Source organism: Manacus vitellinus, unplaced genomic scaffold, assembly GCF_001715985.3.
Source record: "Manacus vitellinus isolate BGI_N305 unplaced genomic scaffold, ASM171598v3 scaffold_27_pilon, whole genome shotgun sequence".
NCBI classification, from domain to species: domain Eukaryota; kingdom Metazoa; phylum Chordata; class Aves; order Passeriformes; family Pipridae; genus Manacus; species Manacus vitellinus.
The window spans coordinates 11,369,192-11,386,594 of NW_021940039.1; the positions used below are offsets into that span (position 1 = coordinate 11,369,192).

The 17,403-nt window shown below is 60.2% G+C and overlaps 3 protein-coding genes across 3 annotated transcripts in view; 2 read left to right on the forward strand and 1 right to left on the reverse strand.

Moving 5' to 3' along the window:
- The window catches only part of AJM1 (apical junction component 1 homolog), a gene marked incomplete at its 5' end in the record, with an annotated part of 4,721 nt that extends 4,542 nt beyond the window's left edge, over positions 1-179 (forward strand). Inside the window, one exon of the mRNA XM_029960620.1 lies at positions 83-179. Within this exon, the coding sequence (XP_029816480.1) occupies positions 83-179 (97 nt within the window). The remainder of the gene's footprint in view (positions 1-82) is intronic.
- A 1,293-nt stretch (positions 180-1,472) lies between these two features.
- MAMDC4 (MAM domain containing 4) lies at positions 1,473-13,641 on the forward strand. Its single transcript, XM_029960467.1, is given in 32 exon segments — positions 1,473-1,573; positions 2,225-2,354; positions 2,517-2,655; positions 3,295-3,408; positions 3,645-3,818; positions 4,034-4,174; positions 4,404-4,549; positions 4,669-4,753; positions 4,980-5,020; positions 5,022-5,109; positions 5,373-5,519; positions 5,673-5,767; positions 6,090-6,248; positions 6,872-6,956; positions 7,397-7,546; positions 7,876-7,980; positions 8,187-8,318; positions 8,575-8,705; positions 8,800-8,905; positions 9,147-9,263; positions 9,486-9,620; positions 9,715-9,845; positions 9,921-10,137; positions 10,533-10,670; positions 10,774-10,895; positions 10,974-11,064; positions 11,322-11,468; positions 11,747-11,881; positions 12,155-12,282; positions 12,363-12,477; positions 12,613-12,788; positions 13,350-13,641. Coding segments are annotated over 32 exon segments (3,969 nt in total). The 3' UTR covers positions 13,398-13,641.
- Positions 13,642-14,618: 977 nt separating this feature from the next.
- EDF1 (endothelial differentiation related factor 1) lies at positions 14,619-16,703 on the reverse strand. The gene is made up of 4 exons (XM_008926099.2): positions 16,643-16,703; positions 16,350-16,510; positions 15,697-15,790; positions 14,619-15,170 (listed from the first exon to the last, which is right to left on the reverse strand). The coding sequence occupies exons 1-4, from the start codon at positions 16,701-16,703 to the stop codon at positions 15,109-15,111; spliced, it is 378 nt and encodes a 125-aa protein (XP_008924347.1). The 3' UTR covers positions 14,619-15,108.
- Between the last annotated feature and the right edge of the window lie 700 nt (positions 16,704-17,403).

Genomic DNA, 17,403 nt, shown 5'->3' on the forward strand with positions numbered 1-17,403 from the left:
CCGGCAGTGCTCTGGGCTCTCTTACTTTTCCTCTGTGAGAACTCGCCTGTTCCCCGCTGTCGCTGGACTGTCCATGTGCCAGGTGCTCCTGCCTTCCTGGCATGGCAAAGCTGGTGAAGTCAGCGGTCACTCCATCCCCGGTGCCGGGGGCTCATCCCACGCGTGTCTGTGAGAATTAAACTCGTTGAGGAGCACAGCTGCTCGGGTGGCCACACTCATGGCTCGGCTGCTCCTTTCCCAGCTCTGGGTTGCGCCTGCTGACAGCAGGAGAGACCCCGCAGGGTTTCAGCCCCTTGAGGGGGGTCTGACCCTGGAGTGGGCAGGATCTGGGGTAGGGACAACAGGAGGTACGTTGGGATTTGCCTTGGGAAGGGCTGAGACAGGAAGGGGGAAAATGATGGGTTCTCAGGCCTGGGGGAGGGAAAGGCAGGGTGAGGCCTGTGCCCGGTGTCCTGCCCCAGACTCCAAAGGAAGCTCACAGTGAGGGGTGATGAGCCTTGTGGGCAAAAAAAGGGTTTTCCTGTGCCTCATCCTTCCTTTCTGCAAGGTGTGACCCTCCCCTGTGCCAGGACGGAATGTCACCCAGTACTCACACGGAGGAGCACAGCTTCCCTGCGAGTCTTTGGATCATGGAGCCTGGAGGCATATCTGGGATGTCCTGTCCATCCATCAGCACAGCAGGACCAGCTCCAGCAGGTCTATCCTGATGACATTGTTGGGGTGTCCTGTGCAGCGTCAGGAGTTGGACTCAATGGTCCTTGTGGATCCCTTCCAACACAGGGGATTCCATCGTTCCATGATTTTATTCTTTGATTAGGTTGCTGGGGGCTGTGGCCAAATGGGATTTGGGAATGTCCCTGAACCCAGACCCCCTGGCAGCCTGCTCTGGTTTTGAGAACCTTCACAAGAAAAAAGGTTTCTCTTAACCTTAAAGTGGTGTTTGCTGTTCTCACGTTGTCCTCGCTGTCTCAGCCCTTCTCAGGGCACTCCCTGCTCAAAGGGTCAGCTCCCTGCACCCTCCTGCCAGGGCTTACACACGTGGGTAGCATCCCCCTGCACCTTCTCCAGACCGAGCACCTCCAGTTCAGCCTTTCCTCCTGGGAGTCCAGTCCTCTCATCATCATCAGGGAATCTCCTTCCCTAGAGACACTCAGAACCCAGCTGGACACATCTGACTGCTCCAGGGAGCCCTGCTGGAGCAGAGGGGTGGGACTGGATTACCTCCAGTTGTCCCTTCCTGCCTGTACCATCCTGTGACCTGTAGGATATACTCTGCCCACAGCACCCAGGAGGCCAGTGGCTGCTTTGCCACGGCACTGGCCCATGGCCAGCTCGGTGCTCCCAGGTTGCTGGGCAGGGCAGGGCTTCTTTCTGTGCCTGGAGTGCCCAGGCTGGGGAGTGTGGAGCTGCTGGTCCCACTGGATCTGGCTGGCGCTGGGGGAAGGAGCTGAGCCTGCGTTTTACTGTGCCTGATGCAATCCCGCTGCAATCCACAGTCCAAGGCCGTCAGCACAAGGGGAGAAGCTGCGCTCAGCAGGGGCCCCTCTCTGGGCACAGGGGCTGCAACAGCAGAGGTGAGAGGGGTCCCATGGGCTAGCAGCCCCCATGAGCCCTGGCAGCAGCTTCCCTTACCCAGGTGGGGAAGCAGGTGGGGGCAACAGTTGCCATCACCAGGCAGCACTGGTGGTGCCCTGTGGGGCTCTGGCTGCCAAGCCATGCTTCTTCCAAGCTCATCAGCCCTTGCTGGGACTCTGCAGGGATGTTCTGCCCCAAGAGTGACCTGATTGTGGCCCCAAAGCTGTGCCCCTTTGCCCCGTGGGAGTCATGAGCTGGGTGCTGAGCTGCTCTCTCCAGCCAGAGTGGTGCAGGCAGGGTGAAGGTTGGCTCCTGCTTATGGCATCTCAGAAACCCGAGGTTCCAGGGAGACCTTAGAGCCTCACGCTGCCTCAAGAGGCTCCAAGAGAGCTGGAGAGGAACTTTGGACAAGGGCCTGGAGTGACAGAACAAGGGGGAATGGCTTCCCACTGCTAGAGGGCAGGGTTAGATGGGATATTGGGAATACTGGATATTGCTGACCCCCAGCACAGCTGCCCTCCCTGGCAAGGGTGCAGCCCACTGCCAGCCTGTGCCCTGCACCCAAAGGCTCTCCCACTGCTCCTTATGCTTGGGGACTGGTTCTCCCTGTGATCTAGCCCAGGGGACTGACACACCCACCATGTCCCTGGCATAGGTGCCAGCTTCTCCCGCAGGGCTGGCAGCATCCCTGGCTTCGCAGGAAGTGGCCAGATCCCTCGAGGGGCTGGTGCGTGTCACCAGCTGTGCCCTGTCCCAGTCAAAGCAGCGTCTTGTCCATGGTGAGAAGAGGGGCTGAAGAAGAGGGGTTCAGTGGGGGAAAGCTGAAGGTCTCCCTGGGACACCTGGCTGGCAGCTTGCTGCTGCAGTGCCAGCGTGCCGGGTGGCAGGACCATGGTGCGTTGTCCCAGCTCGGCACAACCTCGCCATAAACCCTCTGCCAGGCCGGGGAGCCGATAACGGCGGGGCTGAAGTCCAAAGCGGGCAGGTCCCGGGGAGCAGATTCCAGCCCGAGGCTCACGGTGTGGCCTCTCCGAGCTCTGTTTTACTGTCGCGGTGGCAGGGATGGCTGCAGGCGGGCAGGTGCTGGTCTTCCTGGTGCTGCTGGGTGAGCTCTACCGACACGGGGGTTGTGCCGCGGGCAGGGAACGTGCTGGCTGCTCCACTCTGGTCCTCCGCAGCCTGGGCTGCCGTGGGGATCTCTGTTTCCCCCAGCTCTGGGAGGGCTGTGCTGCTCGGGCTGGGGGGCACTGGGGCAGGTACAGCCCAGCCAAAACCTCCTCTGGGCTCTTCTGGTGAAGGTCAATGCGAGGTTCCCCAGGGTGAGCAAGTGCTGGAGCTCCCAGTGCCGGGCTGGGTATCACCAATGGCTTTATTCAGCATGGGACAGAAAACGCCCAGATTTTCCTGTTTCTCCCCAGATGGGGGCTGGGACTATGACATAGCAGGCTCAGTGCCCCGGTGGGCTCTGGCACCCTGAGGACACACAGGAGTGGGGCTGAGAGTGGGAGATGGCAGTGTGGGACATGTAGAGTGCCAGGGCAGTTGACAGGGGGTCCCATCCAGGGAAGATCTCAGTGTGACCTGCCCCCCCCCATCAGGGTCCTAACCCAGGGTGCCCAGACAAATATCCCCTGCAAGCTACATGTGCCCTCTGTCACTTGCTGTGGGCAACATGCCTGGTTCCCTACAGGGTTTTCAGCCCCCTTGTCTCTCCCATAGCCAAGACCCTCCTCCCCTGCGGGTCAGTGATCATCAACAGCTGCAGCAGCGCAGCTGAGCAGCTCTGTGACTTTGTCTGCGACTGCAGTGACTGCTCCGACGAGAACCAGTGTGGTGAGTGCCCAGACTCCCCAGACCCACTCTCAGGCCCTGCTCCTGGGATGACAGCAGGCAACGGAGTGGAGAGTCTTGTGGGTGCAAGTCCCTGGGGTGATGCTGGTGCCCAAGGTGGATGCAGGGTCCCCCAGGATGGGCACAGGACCCCAGGGTGGGTGCAGATCCATGGGTTGGGCACAGGTCCCCAGGATGGTGCCAGAGCTGCCCTGAACCCCCCATCTGCCCACCCTCAGGGTACCTGCGAGGCTCAGCAGTGCTGGGCACCCCCTTCACTTGTGACTTTGAGGATGGTGACTGTGGTTGGCAGGACGTGGGCACCTCAACATACAGATGGGTGCGGGGCCGGGCCAGCCTGGCCATGTGGGGCACAGGGCCTCACTCGGACCACACCGTGGGCACCGACCTGGGTAAGCAGGAGCTACTTGGCTGGTGAGTGCTCTCTGGGCACCCACGGCACCACCCCGCTGGGCTGTGGGTGCCCTCAAGTCAGGGTGCCAGGACACCCACCCTTGTAAGGTGCAGGGGATGGAACAGACCCGTGGAGGGGCAGGATTGGTGCTGGCAGAGCTCCTGTGCCATCCCATGGGGCTGCAGCCCCTGTTCTGCTCTCTGCCCTCCTCAGGCTCGTTCTTGGTGACTGTGTCCCCCCCTGCAAAGACTGTGGCTACGGCCTGGCTCAGGTCACCAGAGATGCAGGAAGCAGCTGCCACATGTGAGATCAGAGCCTGGTACCACCTCTCAGGAAGCTGTGAGGGCACCCAAGGTGGGCACAGACAGCATCAAGTACCAGGCACAGGGCAGTGAGGATGGGAGGCAGTGGGGAGGGACGGGGCCCCCACGGCAGGGGCAGGATGGTAAGGCAGTCCTTGCCATCCCACTTACCTCTTCTACACTCCACACTGGTGGAACCCAGGAGTCCCAGCTCCAGTCCCCAGAGCTGGCAGGGCCCCCGGGATGCCCAGTGCCAAGGGTACTTTTGGGGCTCCCTGCAGGGCTCAATGAGACGGAGCAGCTGGTGCTGCGCCTGGACGTGGCATACAGGGACGAGGTGGTGGGGCTGTGGCAGAGCCCTGAGCGCAGCAGCAAGGGCTGGCACGAGCTGGTCGCCTACCTGGGTCGGATCGCGGGGCAGTTCCAGGTGAGACAGTGTAGGTACCCAGGTACTGTCCCTCCAAGCTGGGGCCAGAGGAGCTGGGGGGTGCTCCAGGAGCCCAGGGGACCCAGGCAGCTCATGCCATCCCTGTCCTCCCATCACAGCTTATCTTCTCCCTGACACAACCACCCGCCTGCGGGGCAGAGGTGGCACTCGATGACATCATCTTCAGGAACTGTGGCTTGCCAGGTGAGTCCTACATCTGCTGATATGTGAAACAGGGTCTCGGGGGAATTGGGTGGGGCTTTGCACCCCAGGGGAGCTCTCCCATTGCCCACTGTGTCTTGAGGCACTGTGCCCTGGCATGAGGTGGACAGCGAAAACCTGTCCCTTGAGCCACCCCAGGGAAAGATGGGGGTGCCCACCATGCCCTTGTGGGGCCAGCCACTTGCTGACGTGTGTCCCCCCGCCCCAGGGCCCGGGCAGCAGGACTGCGGGGCCCAGGAGAGCCGCTGCAGGCCGCGGCTCCTGCGTGGCACAGCACCGCCTCTGCGACGGTACGGACGACTGCGGGGACGGCTGGGACGAGGACACGACACGTTGCAGTGAGCAGCCCTGGCCCCGGGAGGGGGTCCTGCCCACCAGCTCCCTGACCACAGGGATGGACTGAGGTTCTGCCTTGGTGGAGAAAAGCTGTGCTGTGGGCTGGCAGGGATCCCCCCCAGCTCTGCCCCACAGCTGTGGAGCCAGGGAGGGAGAAAATCACCCCGAGGGTTTGTAGAGGGGTAGCATCAGCCCAACCTGTTACCTGTCCATAAGAGGGCTAGGACTCCCATTCCTGGATCACAGCTGTCCCTTCTCCCTGCAGAGTCCTTCACCAACTGCTCCTTCGAGCGTGATCTCTGCAACTGGGAGGCAGAACCTGGGCTGCCATCGTGGGACAGGAACACAAGCCTGAACCTGGGCACCTTGTATGGCTTCCCCACCCGGGACCACAGCACCAACAGCAGGGCTGGTATGACACATGACCCCCCCCACAGGTTCTGGGGTGGACGTGCCCTGGGGTGACACACACCTGGGCTCTGCTCAAAGCTGTGCCAGGACAGAGGTGTCCTGCACTCACACACCTGCCTGGCTCCACTCAGCCCTTTCCCGGTGTCTCCCACAGGGTTTTTCCTCCACGTGAACAGTACCCCCAACACGGGGCCCAGCGGCACAGCTCAGCTCAGCAGCCCCACTTTCCAGGCCACCAATTCTTGCTCTGTGAGTCACAGCTGAGGCCTTATGTCACCACCTATGTGGGCACGATGGTGGCGGGACATGAGGTCCCCAGCTATGGGATCCCTCATGTGGGGATGGGGCTGCGGTCAGCCATTGCTGGGGATGAGCAGCAGGTTTTTGGGAATGTTTTGGTGACATGTCACACAAGCAGCTCTCACCAGGCCCTGGGCCCCCTTCATATGGTGGCAGCTGCCAGTGTCCATTGGGAGCTCTGAGCTCCTCCGGCCCTACCTCTGTGAGCATCCTGTGGGGCACAGGGGCCTGTGTGACCCTGCCCTGAAACTTGGCCCTCCCTCAACCCCAGCTCGTGCTATACTGCCACCTCCATGGCTCGGCCAACAGTAACCTCAGCATCTTCTATGTGACCAACTCCACCAAGCAGCTGGTGAGGGAGAGGACAGGGGACATGGGCAGCTGCTGGTTCCGGGAGAGAGTGAACTTCAATGTGACAGAGGCCTTCAAGGTGGGCTGGTTCCATACTGGGGGGAGCTGGACTGCCTGCAGGTTGAGGGGCACAGGGCCAGTCCAAGTGGGCACCCATGGGACAAGGGCTGAACTGAGAACCAGATACCAGAGCTGAGCCTCCAGTGCTGGCACCTGCCACCCCCATGTCCTTATGCCCACACCTCCAAATCTCCCTACCAGCCCCTAGCCCAGGACCACCCCACTGGAAATGGAAGGTGGTTGGGCTGTCTTCATCCACAATGCCCGTCCATGCCTTCTCACTGTCCTGGGTGCTGTCCCCCACTGCCACCAACACAGCCCTGCCCACTCCCAGCTGAGCCTGGAGGGCACCCCAAAGACACCCTGGGGGCACCCTGATGGCACCCCTGTGGCACCCCAGGCATCTCCAGGCCACAGCTGTGTGCAGGGGCAGCACCATCCCCCTAAGCCCACTATGGCCCTGCCAGCCCACCCTATACACCCCTGTCAGCCCCTGCTCCCACCAAGTCCCTTCCTGGGGGAAGTGTGTCAGCCCATAACAGGTGCTGGCTCCCCCATCTCGCAGCTCCCTGGTGTCACCCCAGTCCCCTCATACTGTGCAGGACCCCATGGTGATGTTGCTGGCATGGTGCTTCCCTGCAGGTGCTGATCGAGGGGGTGGCTGGCAATGGGGGGACTGTGGCCATCGATGACCTGATCCTGTCACCGGGCTGTGTGAAGGAGCAGGGTGAGCTGGAGGGCAGCATCCCTCACCCTGTTCCAGCGTGGGCAGCCAGTCCCATGTGTCACCATCCCTAAAGGACCCAGCATGGAGTCTGCGGGTCCCTCTGCTCATCATAGGACCATCCTGGGTGCTGCACAGCAAGCACTTGCCCTGGGACATTGGTGTCCTTCTACTGTGGCTGTGACACTCCATCCTCTGTGCCAAAACATGTCACACAAGCAGCTCTCACCAGGCCCTGGATCCCTTCATATGGTGGCAGCAGCGATGGGATGGGATAGGGTGGGATAGGGTGGGATGGGATGGGATGGGATGGGACAGAGTGGGGGAAATGGAGAGCCAGGAAGATGCTTGGGGACAGGGGACTGAGGCTTGAAAGGGTGACACCAATGCTGTTGCTGAACCCTCTCACTGCTGCTCTCCATCCTGGGGTGTTTCACCATCAGGGAAGTCTCCAGTCACGCTGCCGAGCCAGGCAGGTGCCAGTCCCTGTGCGGCAGGGGAGGTGGCCTGTGACAGCGGGGGCTGCATCGCCGCAGAGCTGGCCTGTGACTTCAACAATACATGCACTGACGGCTCCGATGAGAAGCACTGCGGTGAGAGCTGAGGGGAGCAGTGGCACCCCAGGAACCCCACAGTGCAGGGGACCAGGCAGTGGAGGGACACAGGCATGCCAGGCTGGAATGGCCAGGGCACATGGGTACCTGTACAGCCCCCAGGAGTGTAGTGGCCCAGCAAGGCTGAGCCTGGAGTTTTGGGTTGCCCAGAGAAGCTGTGGCTGCCCCATTCCTGGAAGTCTTCAAGGCCAGGTTGGATGGGGCTTGTGGAAAGCAGCCCCCCCATGGCAGGGAGTGGAATGAGGTGGACTTCAAGGTCCCTTCCAACCCAAATCAGTCTGGGATTCTGTGATTCTTTGACTTTGCAGGGGCAACAACCTTCGAGTCAGGGGCTGGGGGCTGGCACGATGTCAGTGTGGGGCACCTGCGCTGGGGTCTGCAGAGGCTCGCTGAGCCCAACACCTTCCTCACAGGTGAGGCTGTTCCCACTGCCCTGACAATGCTCTTCAGTCCCCAGCACTGTGGGAGCCCCAGAGCAGGAACTCCTGCTCCCACCCTACCGGGGTGGCTGGATACCACTACACGACAGGGGGTGATGCCCAGGCAGGATGCTGGGCTAGGGGTGCTACCATGGATGTGGGATCCTAGCCCTGACCTCACCGAGTGTTTCTGTGCCCAGGGTCTTTCCTGGCCCTCCAGGAAGGAGAAGGACAGATGGTGGGTGCTGCAAAGGCACGAACTCCTCTGCTGGGCCCCTCTGGCCCCACCTGCACCATGGAGATGAGCTACCGCATCCAGAGTGGCCCCCAAGGTAAACCCCTATACACTCCTGGGGTGCCCTGCCTGCTCCCTGCCCCCAGAGCTCACCCCATGCAGAGCCCCCCCATTGCCCACCTGCCTTTGCTGCCTCTCCCAGCCCCATTTTGCCACATCACACCATCCTGAAGCTGGGGCATCCGTGTCCCCCTCCCTGTCTCCTGTGACCGTGGGCCAGGGCTGTGGGGGACTCCCACAGGGTGGCCAGGAGCTTTGGGTGTCCACAGCCTCTGCATCACCTCTCATGCCAGGCTTCCTCACTGTCCGCATCCTGGATCACACCACCGGCACCACCCAGCTGGCCTGGCACACGCAGGGTCGTGGTGTCACAGCCGGGGAACGTGTCCGTGTCCCCCTGGGAGAGAGGAGCCGGCCATTCCAGGTGTGCCAGGGACACAGGGACCAGCCTGGGGGGGCTTTCGGTGGGGCACTGCCAGTGCTGCCAGGCACCCCGGGCTCATGGCTGGTGCCTCCAGGTCGAGCTGCTGGCGCTGGTGGATCTGCAGGGTTCAGCAAGTGTCGGCGTCGACAACGTGACGTTCGAGCAGTGCTACCTCGGCGTGGTGGCACCCACAGCTGCAGGTATGGTCAGGGGCACGTGGGCAGGGACAGTGACCCCAGAGCCCCCCCGGGGCTGCCTGGCAGCTGTCACCCTGTCCAGGGACAGGACCATGGTGCAGAAGCCACATCCTGCTCTGACCTGGGACACCTGCATGGGGTGAATCTGGAGAGTGGGGTGGGGGAGCAGAGGGAACAGGGGGACTCCTTTGCTTCTGGACTGCCTTATCCCCTTCCACCTCACCTCGACCACATCTCTGGCCAGAGCTGACCTGCAGCTTTGAGAGGGACATGTGCGGCTGGTACCAGGATCAATCTAGTGACTTCAAATGGGTCCACAACATGGGGCAGGGACAGGGCTCTGACCACACCACTGGCTCAGGTAAGAGGCTGGCTGCTCTTTGGGGGATCCCAGGGCACCCCACTTCCCTCCCATCTTGGCACAGGCCAAGACACGCCCTTTGCACTCCAGCAGCCCCATACCTGTGGAGTGAGCTCGCCTGGGGCAGCCTGGAAGAACCCAGGTTGGGGTATGGGTGATGTGGGCACAGCTCAGAGCACTCACATCCATGTTCTCTCCACCCTGGCTGTCCCCACCACCCAGGCTACTTCTTGTCTGTGGACCCCTCTGCGCTGTGGAGCCGCGGGCAGCAGGCACAGCTCATCACATCCCGCCAGGATCCTGCTGCTGCCCCACACTGTCTCTCCTTCTGGTACCTCCTGGCTGGCCCACAGATTGGTACGTGCCCCCTGGAATCCTCACGGGGATGCCCCAAGCCAGCTCTACTGTGGGGACAGCAGGTGCTGGATGGCTGCCCACCCCCCTTGCCTAGGCACCCTGAACCTCAAACTGCAGCCAGAGGGAGAGGAGGAGACAGTGCTGTGGACCTGCCGGGGGACCCAGGGCAGCATCTGGCACCGGGCATGGGCGACACTGCCTGCCACGGGCCAAAAGCCATACAGGGTGAGGACCAGACCCTTCTGTGTCCCTGGCACCAACGAAGCACGGGGCTGTCTGACACCGCTACCTGGCTGGCAGGTGGCCTTTGAGGTGCTGCGGGATGGGTTCCTGGGGGATGTGGGGCTGGACGACCTGGCGCTGACAGCGGGGCCCTGTGGGGCCGAGCTCTCCTGCTCCTTTGAGGCAGAGGGCTGTGGACTGGCCGCCAGCGGGCAGGGCACCTGGCAGCGACAGAGCAACGGCACCGGCACCACCGCCGGCCCCGCAGCCGATCACACCACCGGCACCGCCGCAGGTACAGGGCTACAACAGCCTGGGGCTCGGGGAGCCCTGCTGCCTCCCTGCCTGCACTGTCCTACCTGCCTCCCTGCCCTCTCTGCCTGCCTTCCTGCCCTCCCTGTCTGCTCTGAATGTCCTGCCTGTCACCACATCAGCTCTGTTTGCCCACCCTGTGTCCTGTCTGCCCTCCCTGCCTGCCCAGGATGTGTGGAAGGCAACCCTGTACAGGGTTCCCCAAGCCTGGAACTCTCCAAACCCAGAGTTTCCCACCCCCAGGGCTCCCCAGTCCTGGGGAGGTCCCCGAACTGGGGAGACTCCTCAACCTGGGCAGAAACCCCAGACCCAGTGGTCCTCTAGGGCCCTCCAGCAGGGCTGGGCAGGGACCGTGGCATGGGGACTTCTCTCCCCCAGGTCATTACATGGTGGTGAGCACGGGCAGGGATGCCCTGCCTGCAGGGCACAGGGCTGTCCTCACCTCCCAGCCCTACCAGCCCTCTGTGCCTGCCCAGTGCCTGGCCTTCTGGTACCAGCTGAGCACCAGGACCCCAGGTGAGAACCACCCTCCCCGAGACCCCTGGGGGCACCTCCAAAGGGGGGGGGTCCTGCACAGCACAGCCCTGGACCCCTCCTCCATGGCGGGTGCCCTGGGCAGGCTCCCTTGGGGTGTTTGTGGAGCAGAGCGGGGTGCGGAGGAAGGTGCTGAGTGTGAGCACCATGGAGGGGAGTGGCTGGCACCGCGGCCACGGCACCATCCAGCCTGATGGCGACTGGCAGGTGAGATGGGGCAGGGTACCAGGGACAGCTAGGGGTGATGAGGGTTGACTGCCAGCCTCAGCATGCCACCCTGCCCAGGTGGTGTTCGAGGCAGTGGGAGCTGGGGGTGACCATGGGTACATTGCGCTGGACGACCTGCACGTGTCGGACGGAGCCTGCCCTGAACCAGGTGAGAACCCACCCCAAGGGGCACCATGGACCAGATGGGGGAGATGGGACATCCCACGGTCTGGGATGTCCCAGACCGTGACCATGGGGATGGGGACAGACTGTCCCTTCCATCCAGACACTCTGCTCCTGCCCTCAGCTTGATCTGGCCCAAAGCTGGCAGTGGTGGGAAGGGAGCTGGCGGCTGCCCCCTGCCCTCAGATGCTCCATCTCCTGCCAGGCAGCAGTGGGTGTCTCACAGCCCCCCTTTCCTCCCAGCATCCTGTGACTTCGAGCAGGATATGTGCGGCTGGAGCAGCCCCTTGGACCCCCACCTGCACAGCTTTGCCTGGGGCTGGAAGAGCGGGGTCCCTCTAGCCAAGTACCCCGGCCCTGAGCAGGATCACACCCTGGGCACAAGAAATGGTAGGAAACCCATCCCTGCCCAGGCACCATAGCATGGCCAGAGGGAGGAAGAGGAGATGGGGATGCATGGGGTCACCCCAGAACCTCCTGGGGAACCTGGCTCCTCAGCATCCCTGTCTCCTCCTTGCCTGGGAGGGACAGCTCGGTCCCAAAGGCAGGTGCAGGGCTGTGGGGTGCCATCCTCTGGGCATTACTCTGGGGATTTTGGGGTGGAGTGGGGCAAGCGGGGTGGGCTGCAGGACTGGAAGACACCCTGTGCTCTGTCCCTGCCTGCCCAGGTCACTATGTGCACTTCGACACCAGTGTGCTGGGTGCAGGGGGCACCAGTGCCCTGCTGGAGAGCCAGCCCCTGCCTGCTGCCACCGACTCCTGCCTGCGGTTCTGGTACCACATGGACATCCCAGAGCACCTCTGTGAGCACCACAGGGGTGGGGAGGAGGTGCTGTACCTGGGGAGGGCATCATGACCCCACAGTGGGAGTAGGGGGCTTGGTTGGGGGCTGCAAACTCCCTCCCCACCCATAGGACCATGGACACTCCGGTTCAGCTCCAGCTGGGTGGGGATGGCCTGTTACTGCTGGATGCTGCTGTCCCAATGGAGGATGGCATGGCAGGGAGGGCCCCATGACTTTTGGGGGGCTTTGGGTGATCAGTGATGCCGGGGTGCCTGTGTCCCCCCCCTTGCAGCCAGTGGGGAGCTGCGGGTGATACTGCACAGCACAGCAGGGCAGCGCATGGTGTGGAGCGTGGAGGGACACCACAGCTGGGGCTGGCAGGGCAGCATGGTGCCTGTGCAGAGCCCCAGCGAGTTCCAGGTCAGTGAGGACACCTTGGGGTGCAAGGTGCCCAGTGGGAGTGCTGGGTGCCCTGCATCAGATCCCACCTTCCCTCACAGATCATCTTTGAGATGACCACACGGAGGTGGCCGTTGGAGGGGACAGTGGCACTGGATGATATTGTGTACAGTGCTGGGGTGGGCTGCCATTCTAGCCCGGAGGAGCCAGTGGAAGGTGCGGGGGGGGGGGGCGGTTCTGGCTGTAAAAGGTCATTCCAGCACTGCTCAGGGTGCTGGGCCAAGGCTGGAGGCAGCTCTCTGGGTGGCGGGTCAAGCCTGGCAGCATCTCCTCTCCCTTCTCTCACTGCAGAGAAACCCTCAGGCAGCTTCGTGGCAGAGGTGGTGCTGGGTCTGCTCCTGGCCCTCGTCATTGTTACGCTGGTGGCTACTGGGGGCTGGTACTGGCTGAAGCAGCAAGGGCTGGCAAGCAGGACACCAGCGGAGAGTGACACTCCCCAGGGCTTTGACAACATTACCTTTCGAGATGTAAGGACAGGGTGAAGGACTTTCCTGATTACCCCAACTGCACCAAAACAGCATTTTCCTAAAAGCTCAGCAGATGTTGGCAGGCTCCCCCTGACACTGCACTCTGCCAACGCGACAGGGAGCAAAGGGCTCTGCCTCTTATCTGCTTGTTGGTAAACAAGTGACCCAGAGCTGTAGGACTGACCTAGAAGCACTGCTGCTGCCAGGCAGCTGCTCCAGAAAGAGCTGAATGTGCTCCTACCCCAGAGCCCTGTGAGAAGGGGGTCTGGCAAATGTGGCTCATCCTCACCCAGCCAGCAACCAAATCCACGAGAGGCAGCTTAAGCTGTGGGTCCCTTGGACAGGCCTGGTGCCACATGGACCATGGCAGAGCCCCCAGCCCCAGGAGGGATCCCAACAGAGGATGTGGAGCCCCTTGGGTGCACTTGGGGTTTAGTTCCTCTGCTGGGGTCATGGGGGGCTGGCACACAGGTTCTCTCCACTACAGCCTGAAAGAAATCCTGGTCTCTCACAGCAGACAGCCCACGTTTGCCACTGATTCCCGCTTATCTTTCTTTGCAGGACAAGGTCATTGTATCTCCAGTGCCAAGGGAGGGGGATGAGGCTTGAAATTATCGGCCAGCAGCAGAAATTGCCCACTCCCACCAGGCAGACCATTCCTCAGCCAGACCCCACACTCCAGCAGCCGCTGGCTCTCTGCCCCCAGCACCAGGGAGCTGCCGTGGCACCACCTGGGCTGCTGGCCCCACAGAGACACACCGCTGCCACTACCTCCAAGTGCTCGGGAAAAGCATTTTTGTTGTTTGTAACATGATCTTCCAAGACACAGCAACGTGCCTGTGCTTTGGCAGGCCCCAGCAGCAGGAGTTCTTCCAGCGACCACCCTTGTCCGAGCAGGGGGTGAAGTGGGGAAGAGCAGCAGGTGCTGCACGGGGCATGAGCCACTTTCCACACCCAGGATGAAGCACAAGAGCTTCCACGGCAGAGCCCCCATGGGGAGGAAGCCCAGTATTTCTGCTGGTTTTGGGGAGGGGGGCTCTGAGGAGGGTGAGCTGGAGGGATCAGAGTGGAGGGCACCACACAGCACCCCCAAGGGCAGCAGGCAGCCCCGACTCCAGTGTACAGGTGCCCACCTCCTGCCCACACACCTTGCAAGGACTCTTAACATTTTGCCTTTAAATGTCACTGGAAAACCCAAAAAAGTTCCTGAGGCACAGGCTGGGCTCAGGGCCTGGGCCCCCATCCTGCACTAGATCCCCCCAGCCTGGGACCTCTCCCTCCCGCCAGCTCTCACACCTTATCACTGTGAGCTCCGAAGCAGCCCAAGGCCAAACCTGCCCCCCCCACGCAACCTGACTCAGCCACTGCACAACAAGCAGCCTGCCAGGGTCCTGCCCCCACCAGCCCCCCATGCCTGGCCAGAGGACACTAAAGCGTCCTGCTTTCCCAGGGTGTCACCAGAGCCTGTTTCCCTGTCACCCAGCTGTGTCCCCCCTAGGTGATGCCTCAGAGCACCATCCCCCAGCCCTGTCCTGCCTGCAGGAATGAGCCCCCAGCAGAGCTGGGTAAGGAGGGCTCAGACTTCACCCATAAGTGCATCTGCCTGGCTCTGCAGAACCCCAACACCTCCCCTCTCCTCCACAGCACTGACTCCATCCCTGGGCTGCCAGCCAAGCTGCAGCCCTCCCCCCGAGGGGAGGAGTGACACAGCCAGGGAGGCTAGGTGTCCCTTTAATTACAATCCCGGAAGGAATAGGTGCTACAGCTCCAGTCACGCCCAGCCACAACATTTGCTACCAGCTGGTCACATGCAGCAGCTCCCCTGGGCAATTGAAGGGTATCAAACTTTATTATAGATCTCTTTAAAACAGGCTGGAAGGAACAAACCAAACTCATTGAGATATAGCAACTGAGTCATCATTTCTGATCAAGCCCCAACTCTCCCAAATTATTTATATATAATATATCCCACCCGTCCCCTAAACTGTTCTAATTAAGTGATCACATTTCAGACCACCCTAAGTGCCTTAACATCAGCTGCTGCTAACATCACAATGCACATGTTTTCTGGCAAATCAGAGGCAGGGTCTGGGTTTTTTGGGGTGCTTAAATCCTCAATCTCTGAAAAGGAGGAAGGAAAAACAAACATCAGGAAAATTGCTTCTTTAAGGTTGCCTTTTTACAGCAGGTATAGATTCGGCAGAGTTCCCCCCCAAAGCAAGTCTGAAACCCTCTTGATCAGCTTCGCAATAAGCAGAGTGTTTGAGGAGAACCAGCCGGGCCAGATCAGTCTGAACAAACGGATTTCGAGGCTTTGTTGTCATTTCCCTTTGGGTCCAGTTTCCAGCGGTTTTCCAATGTCCTTCCCACGCAGTTTGAGGCCTAGAACAAGACAAAGAAGACCACCACCATCAGTACTCAATCATTCATCCAGTAACTTTATGTCCTTCAATTTTGGCTATAAGGAAGAGAGCATCCAGAAAAAGAGGGCAGGGGAACCACAGTTTAGGAGAATCCTACTTTAGTTTCTAGGAGCACCAGACCAACTTCAAACAAGACCAACTATCCTCCTAGGAAATGGGATCTGAACTGGCCCAGGACAGTAACACCAACACTAAATCCTTCCTCAAGTGCCCTCAGGCCTCCGTGGGTCTCAGCATCTCGCTGGTTTAGGGGGGAAGCACACAGGGGTGATCCCCAGGACATGGCCCCATGCATGAAGGTGCAGACAAAGAACAAGAGCTCCCAGTTCTGGTTCAATCAGCAGACCCAGGTTTTATCAGAACACAGGTGGCACCACACCCACGATAACCTCCAGCCAGCAACATCCTTGACAAGGAAAATGTAAATACCTTCCCCCAGCCCATCCCTCCCAGGCCCTGGAAGCATCGAGTCTCCCTTTGCTCACCGATGGCTCTCTCGATCTTGCCCATGACCTGGTTGTTGGGGATCGCTCGTCCCGACTCATAGTCAGCGATAACTTGTGGTTTTTCATTGATTTTCTAAAAAGGGAGGATGAGTCTCAAACACAGCAAATGCTCAGCAGCAGCCCCCCAGGACTCACACAGGTAAAGAACAGGATTATGACAGGACAGATGACCAAGTGCTGCTCCCAGGCTGACTCCATCCCCACTGGCACCTCCCTGCACTGGTAACATCCATCTTGGACAGACTGCAACCTTCCTCCCTCCCAGGAGGAGCAGGAACACCAAGGACTGCTGTTCCTTCAGACAGCAGTGAGCTCTCGCTGCTCAGCCCCAATGGTACAAACCCCAGAGACCGGTGAAGCTGCCGGGGGAAGGGGGGGGGAAGGAGCAGCCTCCCACCTCCCAGCTCAGCAGCCACAGCAGGCTCTGCCTCCAAGCTGGGGCTCGAGGGCTGCACAGACAAACCCCGAAACATTTCCCAGACAACTGAAGGCACCAGGAGATCAGACACCAGAGATGCTCCACTCCCCAAACTTCCTGCCCATGACACCATCCCACTGCAGCTGCCCACGGGGGACAGAAAAGGTGCCCACCCTCACCCACAGATGCCAACCCTGCCCCAGGTGCCCCTCACCGTGGCCAGGTCCTTCTGCGTGAGGCCCTTGCTCTGCCGGCCCTGCTGGATCACTTTGCCCACCTCCAGGGAAACTCTGTCATGGTGCAGCTCCTCTGTTTCACGGTCAAGCTTGGCCGTGTTCTTTGTAATGAAGTGTTGTTTGTTCTGGCCTGCTGCCCCTGTTATTCCAAGAGAGAACAAAAAAACAACCAAGGACAAACAAATCAAGGCTCAGAGCTGTGCCAAAAAGTATCAAAGGGCTTTTTCCAAGCCCTCAGCTGCTCAGGATCCCAGAGAGCTGTCAGGATTACAACATGCCAACATCAGCACTGATCTCACCCAGATCCTGTCCATCAGGGCAGCCCTGTTCATGGTGCTGTGCAGAGCACAGGCCTGCAGAGGCCCCTTTCCATACTTTACACCTGAACTTCTCTCCAGACAGGCCAGGTCTTGCTTTTCCTTCGGGATTTAATACTCAAACTTCACTCCAGACACATGTTTGTGCTGCAGCATAAGGGGGTTAATACTTGAAGTCGAATCTTGTTTGCTCAGGTATGAGGCAGCACGAATAAGGGTCTTTTAACCAATTTTCTGATGCCTTTAATAAGTAAATTCTAACTGTACTTAGCTTCACTGAAAGCCTGAGGTCCAAAATCACATTATTTGTTTTGTTTCATTTTACAGTATTTAAGTCTTAAGTTGGATCCTTTGTCTCACATTAGTCTTTGACATTCAGTGTCTCGACACAGCTGACTAAACTTCCTTCAAGAACCATCTCTTTCTTTATTTTCAACCATCGGAATCTCCTCCCTACAGTGAGAGAACCTGGGAATTTACTTCAGACAGGAAACAAGGGATTTTTACAGAGAAGCGCCACAGGAAGATAAACAACCGTTCAATCTCTCAACAGAAATAAGTTGCAAAAATGGGGAGCTTAAGTTTTGCGACCAGAAGAGCTCTCACAAGATCTCTGCAGAAACCAGCCAGGGCTGTGCTCTGGGCCACCAGAACCTCAGGGGGCGTTATCGGCGCTCCCGAGGCGCGCGGGGGTCTCGGGTCTCTGCGTTAGGCC

What these genes read in the sequence shown, in the direction of transcription:
- EDF1 (XM_008926099.2), bottom strand. Translation starts at nt 16,703, where the DNA reads ATGAACAGGGCTGCCCTGATGGACAGGATCTGGGTGAGATCAGTGCTG. An exon ending in CGCAGAAGGACCTGGCCACG is followed by an intron (nt 15,791 to 16,349) that starts GTGAGGGGCACC and finishes CTCCCTTTTTAG; the next exon opens with AAAATCAATGAAAAACCACA. An exon ending in CAAGATCGAGAGAGCCATCG is followed by an intron (nt 15,171 to 15,696) that starts GTGAGCAAAGGG and finishes GTCTTGTTCTAG; the next exon opens with GCCTCAAACTGCGTGGGAAG.